The sequence below is a fragment of the Epithele typhae genome (genome assembly GCF_022376455.1).
Source record: "Epithele typhae strain CBS 203.58 chromosome Unknown BXZ73scaffold_443, whole genome shotgun sequence".
Lineage (NCBI taxonomy): Eukaryota > Fungi > Basidiomycota > Agaricomycetes > Polyporales > Epitheliaceae > Epithele > Epithele typhae.
In genome coordinates, this window is record NW_025954634.1 from 1 (window position 1) to 15,204 (window position 15,204).

General features: G+C 56.0%; 2 protein-coding genes across 2 annotated transcripts; one reads left to right on the forward strand and one right to left on the reverse strand.

The window, feature by feature from the left end:
* Positions 1-601: 601 nt before the first annotated feature.
* Positions 602-1,509, reverse strand: BXZ73DRAFT_61592 (UBC-like protein; the record flags this gene model as incomplete). The annotated part of the gene is made up of 8 exons (XM_048021719.1): positions 602-643; positions 698-749; positions 809-819; positions 874-966; positions 1,029-1,049; positions 1,120-1,224; positions 1,297-1,373; positions 1,443-1,509. The coding sequence occupies 8 exons, from the start codon at positions 1,507-1,509 to the stop codon at positions 602-604; spliced, it is 468 nt and encodes a 155-aa protein (XP_047870580.1).
* A 745-nt stretch (positions 1,510-2,254) lies between these two features.
* BXZ73DRAFT_110935 (uncharacterized protein) lies at positions 2,255-2,552 on the forward strand (the record flags this gene model as incomplete). Its single annotated transcript, XM_048017369.1, has 2 exons — positions 2,255-2,291; positions 2,353-2,552. 2 exons carry the CDS (start codon positions 2,255-2,257, stop codon positions 2,550-2,552), a joined length of 237 nt encoding a protein of 78 aa, XP_047870581.1.
* Between the last annotated feature and the right edge of the window lie 12,652 nt (positions 2,553-15,204).

Sequence of the window (15,204 nt, forward strand, 5' to 3'; positions counted from 1 at the left end):
CTCCAAGCCGCGAACCGCGCCTCCCTCAAGCTCGCGTCCGACCACCCGCTCCACCTCTCGTCGCCCTACTCCGCGCCTGATGGGGACGACGACGGCGCGCTCAGCTTCATCGCCGGCCGCATCGTCGGCGCGATCGGGGCGTCTCTCGGATCGGCTGGATCTGACGACCTCGACATCACAGCTGGGGAGCAGAGTTGCCGCGGTTCTGGATCGGGAGCATCGGGAGGAGCAGACGAAGTGGGGGACGCGGGGCATGGAGCGAACGAACTCGAGCAGGGAACGTACCGGGGACCGTAGTAGGCATGCAAGACACGCAGCACCATGAAATCAAATAGTCTCCATGTTGTCGAGCAGAGGAAGGGGCAACAGGTCGCGGGCGCAGGCGCGGGTTATCATCGTCGCATCTACAGTATACACGACGGCCGCCCAAAATCCCTGTTGTACATTATGCCTTGATCGAAGCGAATATTATACACTGCACCAAGGACGGGCGTCGATATGTCAGTGGAACGTAGGACGAGGGATTCAATGGGAAGGACGAACTTGTCGTCTTCGAAGAGAGCGATTGCATCAAGCGCGGGCATGTCAGTGCCGGGACATATCAACTTCGCGGGCTCGACGTACCATGGAAGTCCCATCGGGTCTAGAGCGTCCATGTCAGCGCCGCGGCGGTCGAAGACAAAGACAACAAACACACCTTCTTCGGGTTCTCCGGCGCGTGGCGCACGTAGCGGTCGTTATCTGGGGGGCTAGAGTAGGGTCGTTTGAGTCAGGCATCTTAGCAGAGAAACTTCACGGTCGGGCTTACAGCTCTTTCCTCTGGGAAGGCAGAGGGGTGAGCCTAGATCAAGATCATGGCAATGAGAGGCGTACCTTGCATGACGCCAGCATGCTTTGAAGAGTGACACAGACGGAGACCACGCTTAGAACAGGCGACCACTCGCTCCCGAGGATGGAGGCGCAAATCTGGGAGGACGGCGAGACTTGAACTTGCAGAGCAAGCGCGCGATGGTAAAGAAGGTACATACGTGGCCGTTCGAGTACACATGCTTCATGAGGACCGAAGAGCGTCGTCGTCAGGAGAGGCCGTCGCGCAGGGAGTGGGCGAACAGTACATACCGGATGGATCGGAGCTACCCAGTTGTCCTCCACGACGAACTGGACCGCGGGGGCGGAGATTGGGTATTGGTTGTCAAAGCGGAACTTGAGGGCGAACTTCTCTCCCTGCAGGGAGAGTGGCCCAGGGGCGACAGGGTTGGTGCATGAAACGCAGAGAACAGAAGGGATAGGGCATACCTGATAGACGGTCTCGCCTAGAACTTCCACAGACAAGAGCCAGGTGGCAAAGTCATCCGCCGAGAGCAGCTCAATACCTACGCTCGGGCGTCATGGAGAGCACATAGACACGCAGATGAGAAGAAAGAGGGCAAAAAGAGACGTACCGACCGGGGCACCCTCCCTCTTGAGATCGGCGAGCTCCTTTTGCAGTCTTCGCGTCGAGAAGGCCATGGTAGCCGCAAGTGAGCGTGGATACGCGAGCCGGGCGCAAGAGGTGCGTGCAGTACGCGCTGCAGACAGGAGGGGTGGGGATCAGGAGCAGGATGGGGGGAGGATGGGCAGATCCAGTCGCCACTTCGGCCGGGGCAACGCTCGTCTTGTCTCTTAGGCGCGCGATGGGCGACCGGTCCGTGCCCGGCAAACGCCGCGGCCACGACGACCAAGGCACAGTTGCGTTTTTCCTCCTTCTGCCACTTATTCTTCTTCTTCCACCACCACCCCATCGTCTATGCGCGTATGAATCGAGTGCTCAAAACGTACACTAAGCAAACTTACAACAGCGTTCATATCGTAGTCCCGACAACCCCTATGGACGAATCGGCCAAGGCTACGGCGCACAGCGGCCAGCCATTGTCGCCCAGTCCGTCCCTTCTACTGCTGCTACTTCCTTCATCACGATCCCATGGTCTCTGCTCAATGAAGTAGGAACCGACACCCAATAAGCGCGCCCGTTTAAACTTAGCAAATGAACACCGAATGCCCACAAACCGTATGATGCCCCAGAGAACGGCGAACAGCCAGTCGTAGCCCGGATTCCCGAGCGTAGTCCGGATCCCCGAGGTCAGCGAACCTGTTGCCAGCAACATGGCCAAGGACCTAGCCATACTCCCCAACATCACGCGCTGAAACCGCAGTGCTGCGCTTCTCTGTCACTGGCGGTTCTCGTAAGCCTCACCGCCTACTCTGCGCTTGCACAATGTTACCAGAAGCGGCAGTTATATCCGGGGGTACCTGTGAGTCCTACGCGGAGCTGCATGGTTAGGTCCTGTTCTAGACGTTGACCTTCTACCGTAGTGCCTTATCTTGTCATGAAGTTCTCCGCCATCATCATCACTCTTTCTGTCGCCCTCGCCGCCTCTGCGCGTCCCGCCGACACCAACCCGGAACGCTCTACGTGCGCCGCTGTGACCGCTGGCCGTTCGACAGTTACTGTCTTTGCGACTGCTTTGAAGGGCTCCTCCAGCATGCACGTTCTCCCAGTGAGTACGCTCTAATGGTCCTTACCACGTTTCCAAAGTTTAAATATATGGTGGTAAGACCAGTCAGAAGGTCGCCTCGAAGAGCGTGAGTTCCGGCCAGAAGTCTACCGCGCACGCCACTTGTCAGTCAGTCTCCATCGGGGTGATCGCTGGTCGTTCGACCGTGACTGTCGGTCCGCCTGCTCCTGCCAGCAAGCTTCACCCGGTGAATACTCTCTTTTGGTTCCCAATCACGCTTCTACTAACTCGATGACATCGAGTCATCAGGCAATCAGAAGGGCCGTACCACAACGATAATGTCTGCTCTACGGCCATTAAAGTGTCGACCGTCACTGTGTCTATGGTGGCAATAACTGCCAAGGGGGGCAACAATGCGGGCGGCGCGAAGACCACTACCAAGGCTGCGTCCAGTACCATAAGCTTCTGTGAGCGTTGCTACTCCTCTCTACGACTTTGCATTGAGCGTTCTGACCGGGTGGTGATCAAGCGTCTGCCAGTGGCGCACCTCAAAATGACCCCCAGTCTGCGTTCACCCTGTTAAATTCTGTGATCGCCACGGGCTTTGCTCGAAAGGGCCAGGAAATATAAGCCGAATATCTCGTCTCTCCTTGCGCCCGCTGACGCCTCCCCTGTAGCCCGAGCCCGGGGCAAGTTGCATCGCTCACATCCTCGAACAACTTCATCAACTTCTGCGCGACCGTTCCCAAGCGATCACCAACGTCCAGCAGATCGTGACCAGGTCGTGCAACCCGGCGCCGGCGGGCGTCATCCAACATGCCGTCGTCCAAGTTCGTGTTCCCTGCGAACTTCATGACGCTCCCCGCGAACACGAACTTCACCGTCGAGATGGCGGTCTCGCACCTCAACGCCAGCAACTTCGTCAACCCGAACACGAACTACTTCGCCGCCCCGCAGACCTTCGACGCCAAGGGCGACACCACCGGCCACTCGCACATCGTCATTGAGCCGATCCCCTCGCTCGACTCAACAAACCCGACGAACTCGTACATCTACTTCAAGGGCCTCAACGCCGCCGCGGTTGACGGCGTGCTCGCGGCGGAGGTCGCGGGCGGGCTACCCAAGGGGAAGTACCGGCTCGCGTCGATCAACACGGCGGCGAACCACCAGCCGGCGCTGATCGCGGTCGCGCAGCACGGTCGCTGGACGATATGGTCTAGTGAGTGGAGGACTGGTCTTACTTCACTGTTGTATCTGGTCTTCGCCATCTGCAGCTTCACTGTCATTTGAAAGAGGGCTTATGAAGGGCAGAAGGCTCTGCACGTACACGCTCTAGAATGGGGTTGTTGGTGTTCGTTTCTTAGAACGGCCGAGGGCTCTCTGACGAGCCTGTGGATTGACTTCAATGTGCCGAGCTGTGAGCCCGCCTCAGTCGCCTTCCCCTCTGCCATAGTCTCGGGGAAACACATCGCACTAAGTGGGTGTCGGGATGTGATTGCCAGGTTCTAATAGCGGCATGCGCTTGATTAATAGGGATTTCCTTTTCGGGAATCGAATCGGACGCTCGGGGAACCGCGCGCCGGCCCGCCCGAAATTCAAACCTTGACCTCAACCACGAGTAATGAATTTGGTGAGCTCTTCAGTCCGCACACTGCTCAGACGAGTTGTGATTGACACGTTCGCCAGTATACCAATCTGTGCAGAAGCCGCACGGGACGCCCAGACGTTACCTTGATCGTCAATTCATTGCGTACTATGCTGGCGGCTAAAGCTACCGCAGCACAAAGTTCCTCGACACGCTCCGGGGCGACTTTACGGAAGTCCCGGACAGCGCGTACAATCAACTCATCCGACTTAACAAGTTGCTGCGCCCCAAAGGTTGGTTGTATGTGCGTTGTTGGCTTTATTGGTTCGTACTAGAGTCTAGACCCAACTCATAGCAAAGTGACAGCGTTCAACATGTTAAAACCCGCTGATGTCATGTGTGTGCGACGTGAGAACCTCGAAGTCCGTGTAATGGCAAACCTTGTACTCAAAACGTGCCCGGCGGCAACCCAGCGGAGCGGAGCGCGGACATCAAGCGCGGACATGTGTTGGGGGTGCGTCTCCTGTATCAGACACCCTGTCTCTTGCTCTCATCCCAGTCCACAGTCCTCCACAAAACTCGAGATCATGCCGCCCGGACGGCCCTCTTCGGGAAAATCTTCAGCGGCCCAGGTCAAAGGACGCAACGCGGGGGAGCAGCTCGCGACGAGACTGAAACCCGCTTTGTTCAGCACGCACGGGGACGTCGACAGGGCGCTCTCAGACGCTTCAAAAATCTTCCAGGATCAAACCTCGGATCTCTTGGCGACTCTGCAGTCTCTGGAGGACAATGGTGCCCAAGGGGTCCTTGAATTTCTCTTATCAGGTGAGTACGTCCATCGTTCGATCTGTAAACAACCCCATCATGTATGCGCACCGCAGCCTGCTCCACAAACGACTTCGATCAACTGTCTGACGTACTCCTTCGTCCACCTTCCTTCGACGTGACGTTCACGGGCTCTATCCCGTTCAAGATGATGGAGCGTCTCGCGGTAACGCCTCCTAACGATACCCCCGCCGATCCCTTCGAAACCTACCGGACGACCGCGCGGGTGACCATGCTGGTGATCAACACGATCGCGCTCTTGCTCGCCAGCGGCACTCTTCCCGACGAAGATGCGGCCACACCTCAAACGCGTCGGGCAGAGAAGGCCCAACAGAAGCAGAACCAGAAACGAAGGCGATCCATCCACACCGGCCGTGGGGCAGGCGTCGACATACAGCACATCCTCGCGTACGGGGCCGAGGTCCCCACATCGAAGTTCCAAGCGAACGTGCTTCTGGCCAGCGTTATATCTGAGCAGATGGAGACTTTGGAGGTACGCTCTGCCGTCGCCTCTTGACGTGGTCGAAACCACGCGAGAATACTGATGTGTATACTCCCCGTAGCACTTCCTGCACGCTCTGCGATCGGACACAGCGAGGTCGTTCATCTGGCAGTCGTACATACCACACATTCCCGTGTCGCGATCGAACGCGCCATATCTGCCCGATGACCTCCAAAGCGATGCGGTGGATACGACCGGATCTAACGACGAATGGAAGATCAGAATGTCCAAGAACGCGGACGACGATCTACGTCAGGCTGAGCGTGCAGGTGGAGACCGACTCAAGATCATAACTCAGAAGATAGAGTACGTCTTCGTGTGTTTTCCATCGTGTTTATTCTCATCCTACCTTACAACAGCGAGCTCCGCGAAGGGCACTTCACCCCAGACAATCACAAGATGATCACAAAAAATGCCGAAAACATTCCAATATACGAAGCCAAGATGGACCGCAACTCTCGGTTGGTGGTGAGTCATCTCCAGGTCGCAACGTCTTTGATCCAAGACGTGATTTCTCTTATAGTATTTTATCGGTGTTGAGTGTTCGGTAAAGACAGGAGTAGGTTGCTACTCGTTACTGACTCAACGTTGACTGAACGCCCTTACTTCACGTGTAGGCAGAGGAACAAGGTACAACCATCTTTCGGTGAGACCGACTGCGACGATCTTCTGAGCTTCACCTCGTCATTACAGTGATAAATGTCTACGGCGTATACAACCATGTGCAGATCAACAGAATGCCATGGAATCAACTGAGTAGACAGCTGTTTCTCAACAATGGTGGTTCGCAGTACAGAGACCGGTGTGTATTCCGAGCTAACATGATTCTGTTGGACTCATGCGCTTTCAGGTGTGTTGCCCGCGATCGACGCACAAACAAACGAGGCGATCACCTTGTGTATCCAACGGTGTTTCCAAGCTCCAGAAGTTCCACCAACCAACTCGTCGAAACAGCTCCAATTTCGGAAGATTTGACCAAAGAACAGGCGGAGGAGGTGAGCGAAATTCGCTCGGATTTCTATACGGCTGCTAATGAGAACTTCTTACAGCTACAAGATCTCCTCACGTACGTATTCCACCATTAGGCGATTCGACTGCTATTCACGCTCTCCTACACACCAGACATGCAAAGTTCGTCGCATATTCGAGGGTGTGTCTTGTCGATTGAGTCCGTGAGGAGGTCGCTGACATATCTGTACCCCATTACAGGAATATCTTGCATGTGAGCGCGGTAATGTGGGCTTCCAGACACGCACTTATGGGTTTACTTGCAGCGATATACGCCCAGCTTTCATCCAAGGACGCCGCATTCGTTTTCAACCTCGAGTACGTACATTTCGTACGTCGCTACGAATCATTCAACCCATTATGCGCGTTCAGGGAGGACCAGCAAGAGATCCTCAACCACAACGGTTCGTGTTATGTACTAGGTACGCAAACTGCATATAGTCCTCAGTATCGAAGCTGATTCGTTTTCATAAGGACGCAGCGGGACTGGGTCAGTGGACGATTGGTAGCAAAGTTCGAGTCCGCGAGAGCTAATACCAATTGGCGCGTAGGAAGACAACCGTCATCGTCTTCAAGATGCTGTCCATGGATCTTGCGTCGCATGAGACGGAGTTCGGGCAAGGGATCAGCAAACCACGGCAACTGTTCATTTCTCAAAGCGAGATACTAGTGAAGCACGTCAAGGAGTACTACAACAAGTTACTGCGTTCTATAGAAGTGGGAAGGATGTCGGAGGAGGAGGTGCAGAAGCTGGCGTCGCAACGCGAGCGAGAGAGGTCGGAAGGACTGTTCAACCTCGACGACGAAGTCGAATGGGTCCAAAACGCCCCACAGCGTTTCAACGCTTTGCAGGACAATCACTTCCCGCTCTTCCTGAGCTATGCCAGTGTAAGTGTTTCGTCCATATTTTTAGCGCATATTTGACGCGTTTGGACCGTAGTTGTGTCGTTTGCTGGAGAACGAGTTCCGGAATCTCGTCACAATGGAAAAGGTTGTACCGTCTAAAATCGCATCTCTCCGAGACGCTCTGGGAATCCGTCCTGGTGACACGTCCACGCGCGCGGCTGGAAGTGCCCTTCCTCAATTTTTGGACTTCGATATGTTCCTGCACATCTTCTGGAACCACTTCCCTGAACACCTTCAGCGGAACCTGAGTATGCCACTCTGTTGTCTCGTTCATACCATGGCTGACGCACGGACGCAGGTGCGGAGTTAGTGTTCTCTGAGATAATGGCGATAATCAAGGGGTCCGACGAAGCCATTCGAAGCGATCAAGGATTCCTCAGTAAAGATGTGTATGTACACGATGACGAAGTGCGGCATACGCAACCGATTTCGACAGAGGAGCTGCAAGGTATTTACGCCGTCTTCGAACTGTATCGAAGCCGGCGGAAAACCATGGCTGGTGTATGGTACTTCGATGCAGCTGATAGGTGAGCTCTTTCTTACTTCTAACGCACGCGGATGCTGATGATACACTTCCGATAGATCTCGACGTCTCATCAGATGTCTGGACGCTGTGGGAGTCCCCGGTAGTCATCTGCGAAACATGTTCGTCGTCTCGCTCATATCAGCACTCATATCTCTCTAATTCATTGACAGTTTCGTCGATGAATGTCAGGACAACCTCTTGATCGATTCACATGGTACGTTGAGTACATATCTGCGACCAACCATCGACTAAAACTTGGACAGTCTTGCGCCATCTGTGCCCAAACCCCAACGGACTGTTCTGGGCGGGAGACACTGCACAAACCATCTCCGCCCACAGTGCGTTCCGATTCAGCGAGCTCAAGGCGATGAACTACCGATTCGGAAAGGTAAATTCACCTTTTCTGCTTCGTTGTTGCGGTGAACACTCCTCATCCGAAAATTCAGCGCATCTACGGCTCACTGAAGAACGTCGAGCTCGATCCACCAATGTTCCATCTCACCGTGAACCATCGCTCGCACATTGGGATCGTTCGTTGCGCGCAGTCAATTGTGCGTCTAATTGTGAGGTACTGGCCTGCACAGATAGATCAGCTTCCGGAGGAGAGAGGGTCATGTCCTGGACCGAAACCTCGCTTTATCTCGTCAACAGATCCTTCGGTTTTTCTTCGGTCTGTGTTCGGAAAGTCGTGAGTGATTTCGGGCTTCGCTTGACAGCCGAGATTCTCATTCATCCGTCGTCCAGAGGACCAAGAGAAAGTACGGTTGACTTTGGTGCAAGCCAGTGTGGGTGACATTTACTGTGCCTCAGTTCGTGTGTTTATGTCGATCAAATTCTAGGTATCTTGGTGCGGAATGACGGCGTCAAGACTCGGCTACAGGCCGAGGTACCTGATGCAAGGCATCTTATGTAAGTCCTGCGTTGGTTCAGTTGCTAGCGTACTGGAGTGGCTGACGATTTGATTTTCAGCACCATTTACGAGAGCAAGGGACTGGAATTCGACGACGTATGTCCTATGGAAGTATCCTTTATGTTGAATATTAATGTCACACTACCATTGTGATCCAGGTCATTATCTGGGATTTCTTCAATGACTCCAGGGTTGATGAGTCGTCCTGGCGCATCATCCTGAACGATGTTCCAGGAGCGCGAGCACCCGCTTCCGATGTCGGCAGGCATGCGGGAGTTTGCAGAGAAGTACGTTTTACCGCAGCGCGGGTTCACATCACTCATCCGAGCTGACTTCTACACGCCCCAACAGCTCAAGCATCTGTATGTCGCAATGACACGCGCCCGAAAAAATCTTTGGATCGTCGATTGCTCGGATCGCTCGAACCCTATTCGCGTAAGAATCGCCCTCCGGCGGAAAACTTTCATAAAGCGGTATCTCATTTCAGGTGTCATTATAGGAGCTCTTTCTATATGAGAACCTCGTCGACATCCATGATCAGCACGTTCCTTTGTCCCCTACCACCCGCACTTCCACAAAGGAGGAATGGGAAGACCAAGCTCGAACATTCTTCCACCACAAGATCTACGCAGAGGCCGCCAACGATTTTGTCCGTGCAGGTTTGGATCGCGAAGCGCGCGTCGCGCGGGCATACCTCCGCCGCCAGGAAGCATCCAGGTTACCGGCATTCGATATTTCCAGCAGAAACGTTCGCGAGCACGCGTACTATGAGGCTGGTCAAGCATTCGTCTCTGTCGCTGAAGAGGCACGCGAAGTCCGCGACGCCCGCAGCTACCATCGCACAGCCGCGCTCTGTTTCGTTGAGGGAGGGGCCGCGCTAAGCGCGGCGCGAGAATACGAAGCTGCGGAGGTGTACGACGACGCTGCGACGCTTTACCGCCAGACGGGGAAGTTCGATGATGCTGTTCGCCTCGTCAAGATGGGCGTTGTATCTGCAGAGGTCGGGGAGGAGATCCTGAGCATCTCCCGGCTACACTACATCAAAACGAAGAGGACTGCGTGAGTATAGCATCTACATCCTGGTAGCTGTTTCTGATGTCGTCCTACTCGTCGCATTCACAGGAAAGTCCTGGAGCTCTTCGAAGACGACACAGCAGAGGCTGTGGAATACATGGACGACTGTGGGCTCAATGCTTCGGGTGCTGCCTTCTTGGTTGACTTGGGCCGCTACCACGACGCGGCCGAACGGGTTCTGCGAGACGGGGACATTCTCGGCGCCATTGACCTCTTCCTCACGAACGCCGAGAACGCCGCATCGGTTTCTAGAGCAGTAGAGATCGTGCTCGACGGCTTGTGGGAACGTCTCCCTTTGACTGCGCTCGACGACAACTTCCGAGATCCCATCGTACAATCGCTACTCGAACACGCCGAGGTTCTGCTTCCTAAACTCCCAAGAAGAAGCCACCCTCGAGATGCAGTATGTTGACTTCTGGCATGAAGACATGCAGTGTACTTACCAGGAACGTGGTACTGCAGCTCAGAATGTTCTCCGCCATCTATCTGTACGACTTTGCGGTACTTGATGAGCTTTGCGACGTCTTTCTGGCGCAAGAGAACACCCCGGAGGCGCTTCTATCACTCGACTACGTCTTCATCGGAAAATTCGGCAAGCTAGAAGCAGCACTGGAGCGCGCAAAAAAGGATCCCAAGGACGCGGGCGATCAAGAATTTCTTCGGCGCGTCACTCAAGCTCTGGAGGACACCGGCCACGAAGCGATTGAGAAGGCGTTCCACTCCTTCCTGCAGTATGCGCGTATTCTCCAGCGTCTATCCTGCAACCCGAATCCGTGTTCGGATCCGATCCTACAAACCCTTTTCGCTTTCAGACCTCATTCCAATGAAGACCACTTCCAGGTCATGTCAAGGTCTCGTTTGTATCTGGCATGCTATCGAGTCTGTCAGTATCCTCAGCAGGGCTCAGTATTCGTCCTCAGCCGCTTCGACTTGGAAAAGGCCCTCAAGGAGACTCTTCGAGATCTTCTCCGGAGCCGAGTGGAAACTCAGAAAGAGGTGGCGCACACGATGTATTCCCTGAAGCCATGTCTACAATCCGCGGCATTTGGAAACGGACAGTGTGGGCGCTATGACTGTCCAAATTACTGGCACGGTTCTGTCCCGAAGGCGTCTTCCGAAGCAACTACGACCTACAATCGTGTCATCCGCATCTACGTCTATGAGATCATGATCTTCCACACCCTTTTCGCCACCGACATGCCCTATAACGTGCGCGAAAAACAGCAACGGTGAGAGTCGTTTCAGTACCATTACATCATATACATGTGTGTTGACAAGCTTTGACTCAACAGTGCTTGGATTCGCAAACTGTACGAAGCGTTGTTCCCACCTCACGCGAACCTTGGATCACTACACCTCGTCTCTGGCGCCCTTGGGAAAAACCTGCAGCGAGAGGCTCGTCGCGTTATTGTCGTGTGGATCAAAGACTTCCTCAACGTCCTCCATCCAGTCCATCCTAGCAAGACGTTTCTGGCAAACTTTATGCGCGCAGCAAGGCTTGCAATGCTCTTCGATCGGGCAGGTGCCGCCCGGGACCTCCATCTCGTCCCTAGTTCAGTGCGCTCGGGAAGCTGGAGACCACAGGAGCTCACCGTTGGTCGAGTTGAAGACGACCATCGCCCTATATATGCCTTGCATGAACTGATCGCGTCGATACGCTTGCAGGAACCAAACGCACTTGAACGGGGGGTGATCTACGTCCAGTATGTGCATTTATCTCCCGTCGCGTTGCACCATGCTGATATTCTGGTTGACGTTTAGGTACGTCCTCGACAATCAGAACTTTGTTGACATCGGTGTTCTATGCGAATACTTGGATCACCTATGTGCGTCGATTTTGGTGGCGACTCGAGGTGGGAGCTTGCACGGCTTGGTTCTGCCGAAGAGTTGGCTCGTGCACGTCCTACGCGATATGGAAGCCACGGAGCTGGTGGAACAAGCTGTGTTGTCGCCGAAAGCGTACGGGGAATGCGTCAAGAAGCTGTTGAAACTTCTGTACTGCGGCGGTGAACCTGCAGGTGAGTCTGTTTTTTGTTGTTTGCCCACACCTCCTTCAATCGAGCCTCACGCGCTGTCGTGTCAAGGTCGCTTCATGTCAGAAACTTTCTATCTCTCAGACAACCGCTTCAACCCTAAAATGCACCGTGCGCTTTACTTCCGTCGGGTGTGGGTATCCAGATCTATATTTGACTTCCACATTTCTAACGAATGGGGATGTTTCGTTTTCAGATGCATCAACTTCCTACTTTGTACGTTCTTATATTAGTCCTACGCAATTACAGCGCCGATTCTTACTCGTAACCTCGAACAGGGGCATACAACAGTGGCCCTTCATACGAAGTCGACGCCAACGCCACAATGGCATCACTCAAAAGCACTCCAGGCTTGATGGACCCAACTATCTCGCCGTGAGCACACATTTCGGCTGATCTCTGAGATGCTCTGGCATATCTGAGCTTCCCCTATACCTCAGACTCATCTACGCTTTGGATTGGGCGGAGCGAAGGAACCTCGCTCTGCGGTCTCTTGACAACTGCCCCACCGACGAGATGATACGACTTCACCACAGTTCGACGCCGATCCAAGCAAACAATACCGGTGTCAGAGGCTCTGTTCGCACCGTGTCTTTCTCCCGGCACTCCGACATCCTTCGTCTTCTGGGAATCAACACGCCCCCATGGGTATCGATCGATCCACCATCCGAAAACGCCCACGCTGCAGGCTCCTCGGGCAGTCTCTCTCCCCTCACCGGCAGGCCCACCCGAAGCGCAGCAACGGCCCGAGTCAACACCACATCCACATCGTCAGACCGGGAACAACGCGCCGTGGAATTCACTGCCGCGCAGCACTGCGCGGCGTTCATCATCTCCCGGGCGTACTCCAGCTACCTGCAACGGAAGAGGATCGACGACAGCGTCCGCGCGATGTTCATCAGGTTCCGCCTCAGCGCTCACAAGGAGGCCTGCTGCGGGCAGTGCGCGTATCGCCATCTCTACCTGGGCCCCGTCCCGCAGCTGCTCGTCGCCGTGGACGGGCTCAAGGATCTGCTCTATCACCGGAAGTCCGCTGCCTCTGCAGAGCTCGACAGGTCCAACGACCACCGCGACCTTGAGCGGCTCAACAAGGAAATGAACGAGGCGCGGTGCGTCGCTCAGTTCTTCCGGATGCGGCGTGCGAGTGTCACTAACAATCTTTCGAAATTGTCAGCACCGACTTCAAGGCGGCGATGCAACTGCACAAGGCGCTCGCCCCGAACGGCGCCGTCCACCGCAACGGAGACCGCGCGGAGCTGCTTGAACTTGTCGAGACCGCGCGCTCTCTCTTGGAACGTGTCCGGAAGATCCTGCCCCAGGCCGGCATCGACCCTCGGTGGAGCGAGTACGTCGCGTTGGCGATGCGTTGCGTGCGCAAGTTTGAAGGATGCGTGCGTGGATGGTATGAGAGCTATGCGAACGAGCAGCGCCGCATGTGAAGTCGTTATGTTTGCAGAATGTCAGCATATGGTACTCGATTGAGATCAAGGACGCCTCGGCTCGAGCGCTAATCTTTGCCGAAAACGCTGGTGGACGATATCCACCCTCGTCGACTGAGCACGGCGCCGGGATAGCGTGAAGACAAGCGAGGATGTGACGGCTTCCGGTCACTTGGGTTGGGCTGGGACACGGCGAAGCTGGGCGCGGACGCGACGCGGAGCGTGCCCCGTATCACAATCGCAAAGAGGCGTACCAATTATTATCATGCGACCGGGACCCAGCGAGACACGAACCCACGCGCCCGCCTCACCCGCGGCGCACGAGCCGCAGTGGCATCTCCACGATCCCGAACGTCGTCCGCACGGCGCCCTGCATGTACCGCGCCTCCCACCGCTCGCGCGACTCGCCCGGGGCCGCGAGCCGCTCGACGCGGAAGTCGCGCACGAGGTGCGCGAGGAAGCACAGGCCTTCCGTGACCGCGAACCGGCGCCCGATGCCTGGAACGCGCGCGCGTCGTCAGAACATCGCATCACAGGAAAAGGAAACAGGAAGCGGGAGTGGGGAGCGACGGGGCAGCGAACTCACAGACGCGCGGGCCGAAGGAGAACTGGGTGAGCGCGTTCTCGGGCGCGTCGTACCAGCGCTCGGGCTTGAACGCCTCGGGGTCCGGGAAGGTGCGCGGGTTGTGGTCTGTGTCCAAGCCGGCGGTCAGCGGTTAGTGGGCGTGCGGCTGGGCGGCGGGTGGAGGGAAGGGGGGCGCTCACGGAGACCGATCATGTCGACGACGAAGCGGGTGCCGGCGGGGACGGCGATGCGCTCGTCGCGGTTCGGGCCGACGTGCTCGAGCACGATGTCCTCGCACGAGTCCCGGATCATCATCGATACGGCCGCTGAGGGTAAGGAGGGGACGCGGGGCGGTGAGGACTGTGTGCGCTGGGCTTGTGAGCGGACGAGAGGGGCACGTACGGAAGAGGCGGGCGGCTTCGAGCATGCACGCCTGCACCTTGCGCAGCTTGTGGGAGTTCGCGAGCGTCTTGGAAGACAGGTGAGGGGGTCGTCAAGGGTCGATACGGATCGTGTACACGTACGACATCGTCTGCTGTGGGCATTGCGGACATGACTTCCTGGTACATCTCCTCTTGGAACTCCGGGTAGAGCGCCATGTATCCGAGCGTGGCATTCAACGTGAAGGCCAATGTCTCTGTGCAAGCCAGTTAGGGAGTCATTGCGGAGACCAAGCTGCACTCACCTTGCCCTGCGAGCAGCAGAATTGACAAGTTGCCGGTCTTGTTGAGACGGAAATAGGGGTCAGCCCAACATCGGTCCATCAGAACTGCCAACTCGACGCACCAGCTCCTCATCCGTCATGCTCGACTTGCCCTCGCTCTCGGCCGACTGGATCATGAGGCTCAGCACGTCGTTGCCCGGGGTTGCGCCAGACGCGAACTCGCGCCTCTTGTCGTCGATGAGCGTGTGGAGGAACTTGCCCGCGATCTCGTACGCCTCGTGCAGATCCTTGAACCTGAAGCATCACAATAAACCCGTCAGCCCTACAGCCTTCTTCTTAGGATCATCCAGGCGCGTACGATTGCACCGGCAGGTGGCGGGACCAGTTCGGCAGGACGAGGCGCAGGATGAGGTTCTCGGAGATGATGTGGAGCGCCTCGCCGAACGACATCTTGTCCGTGCCCTCCGCCTGGCTGAAGTCCCACGAGAGCGGGAAGCCGAAGCCGGCGCACGAGATGAGGATGAGCGTGAACTGCAAAGGTGCGAGGGCGGTCAGCGCGCGGCGTCGTCGGCGACGGCAGGACATCGAAACGCGCCTTGGCGGTGAGCCGTGTGATGTTGGGCACCTCGATCGTCTTCTGCGCGTCCCATCCTTCGTTGGAGGTCATCTCGC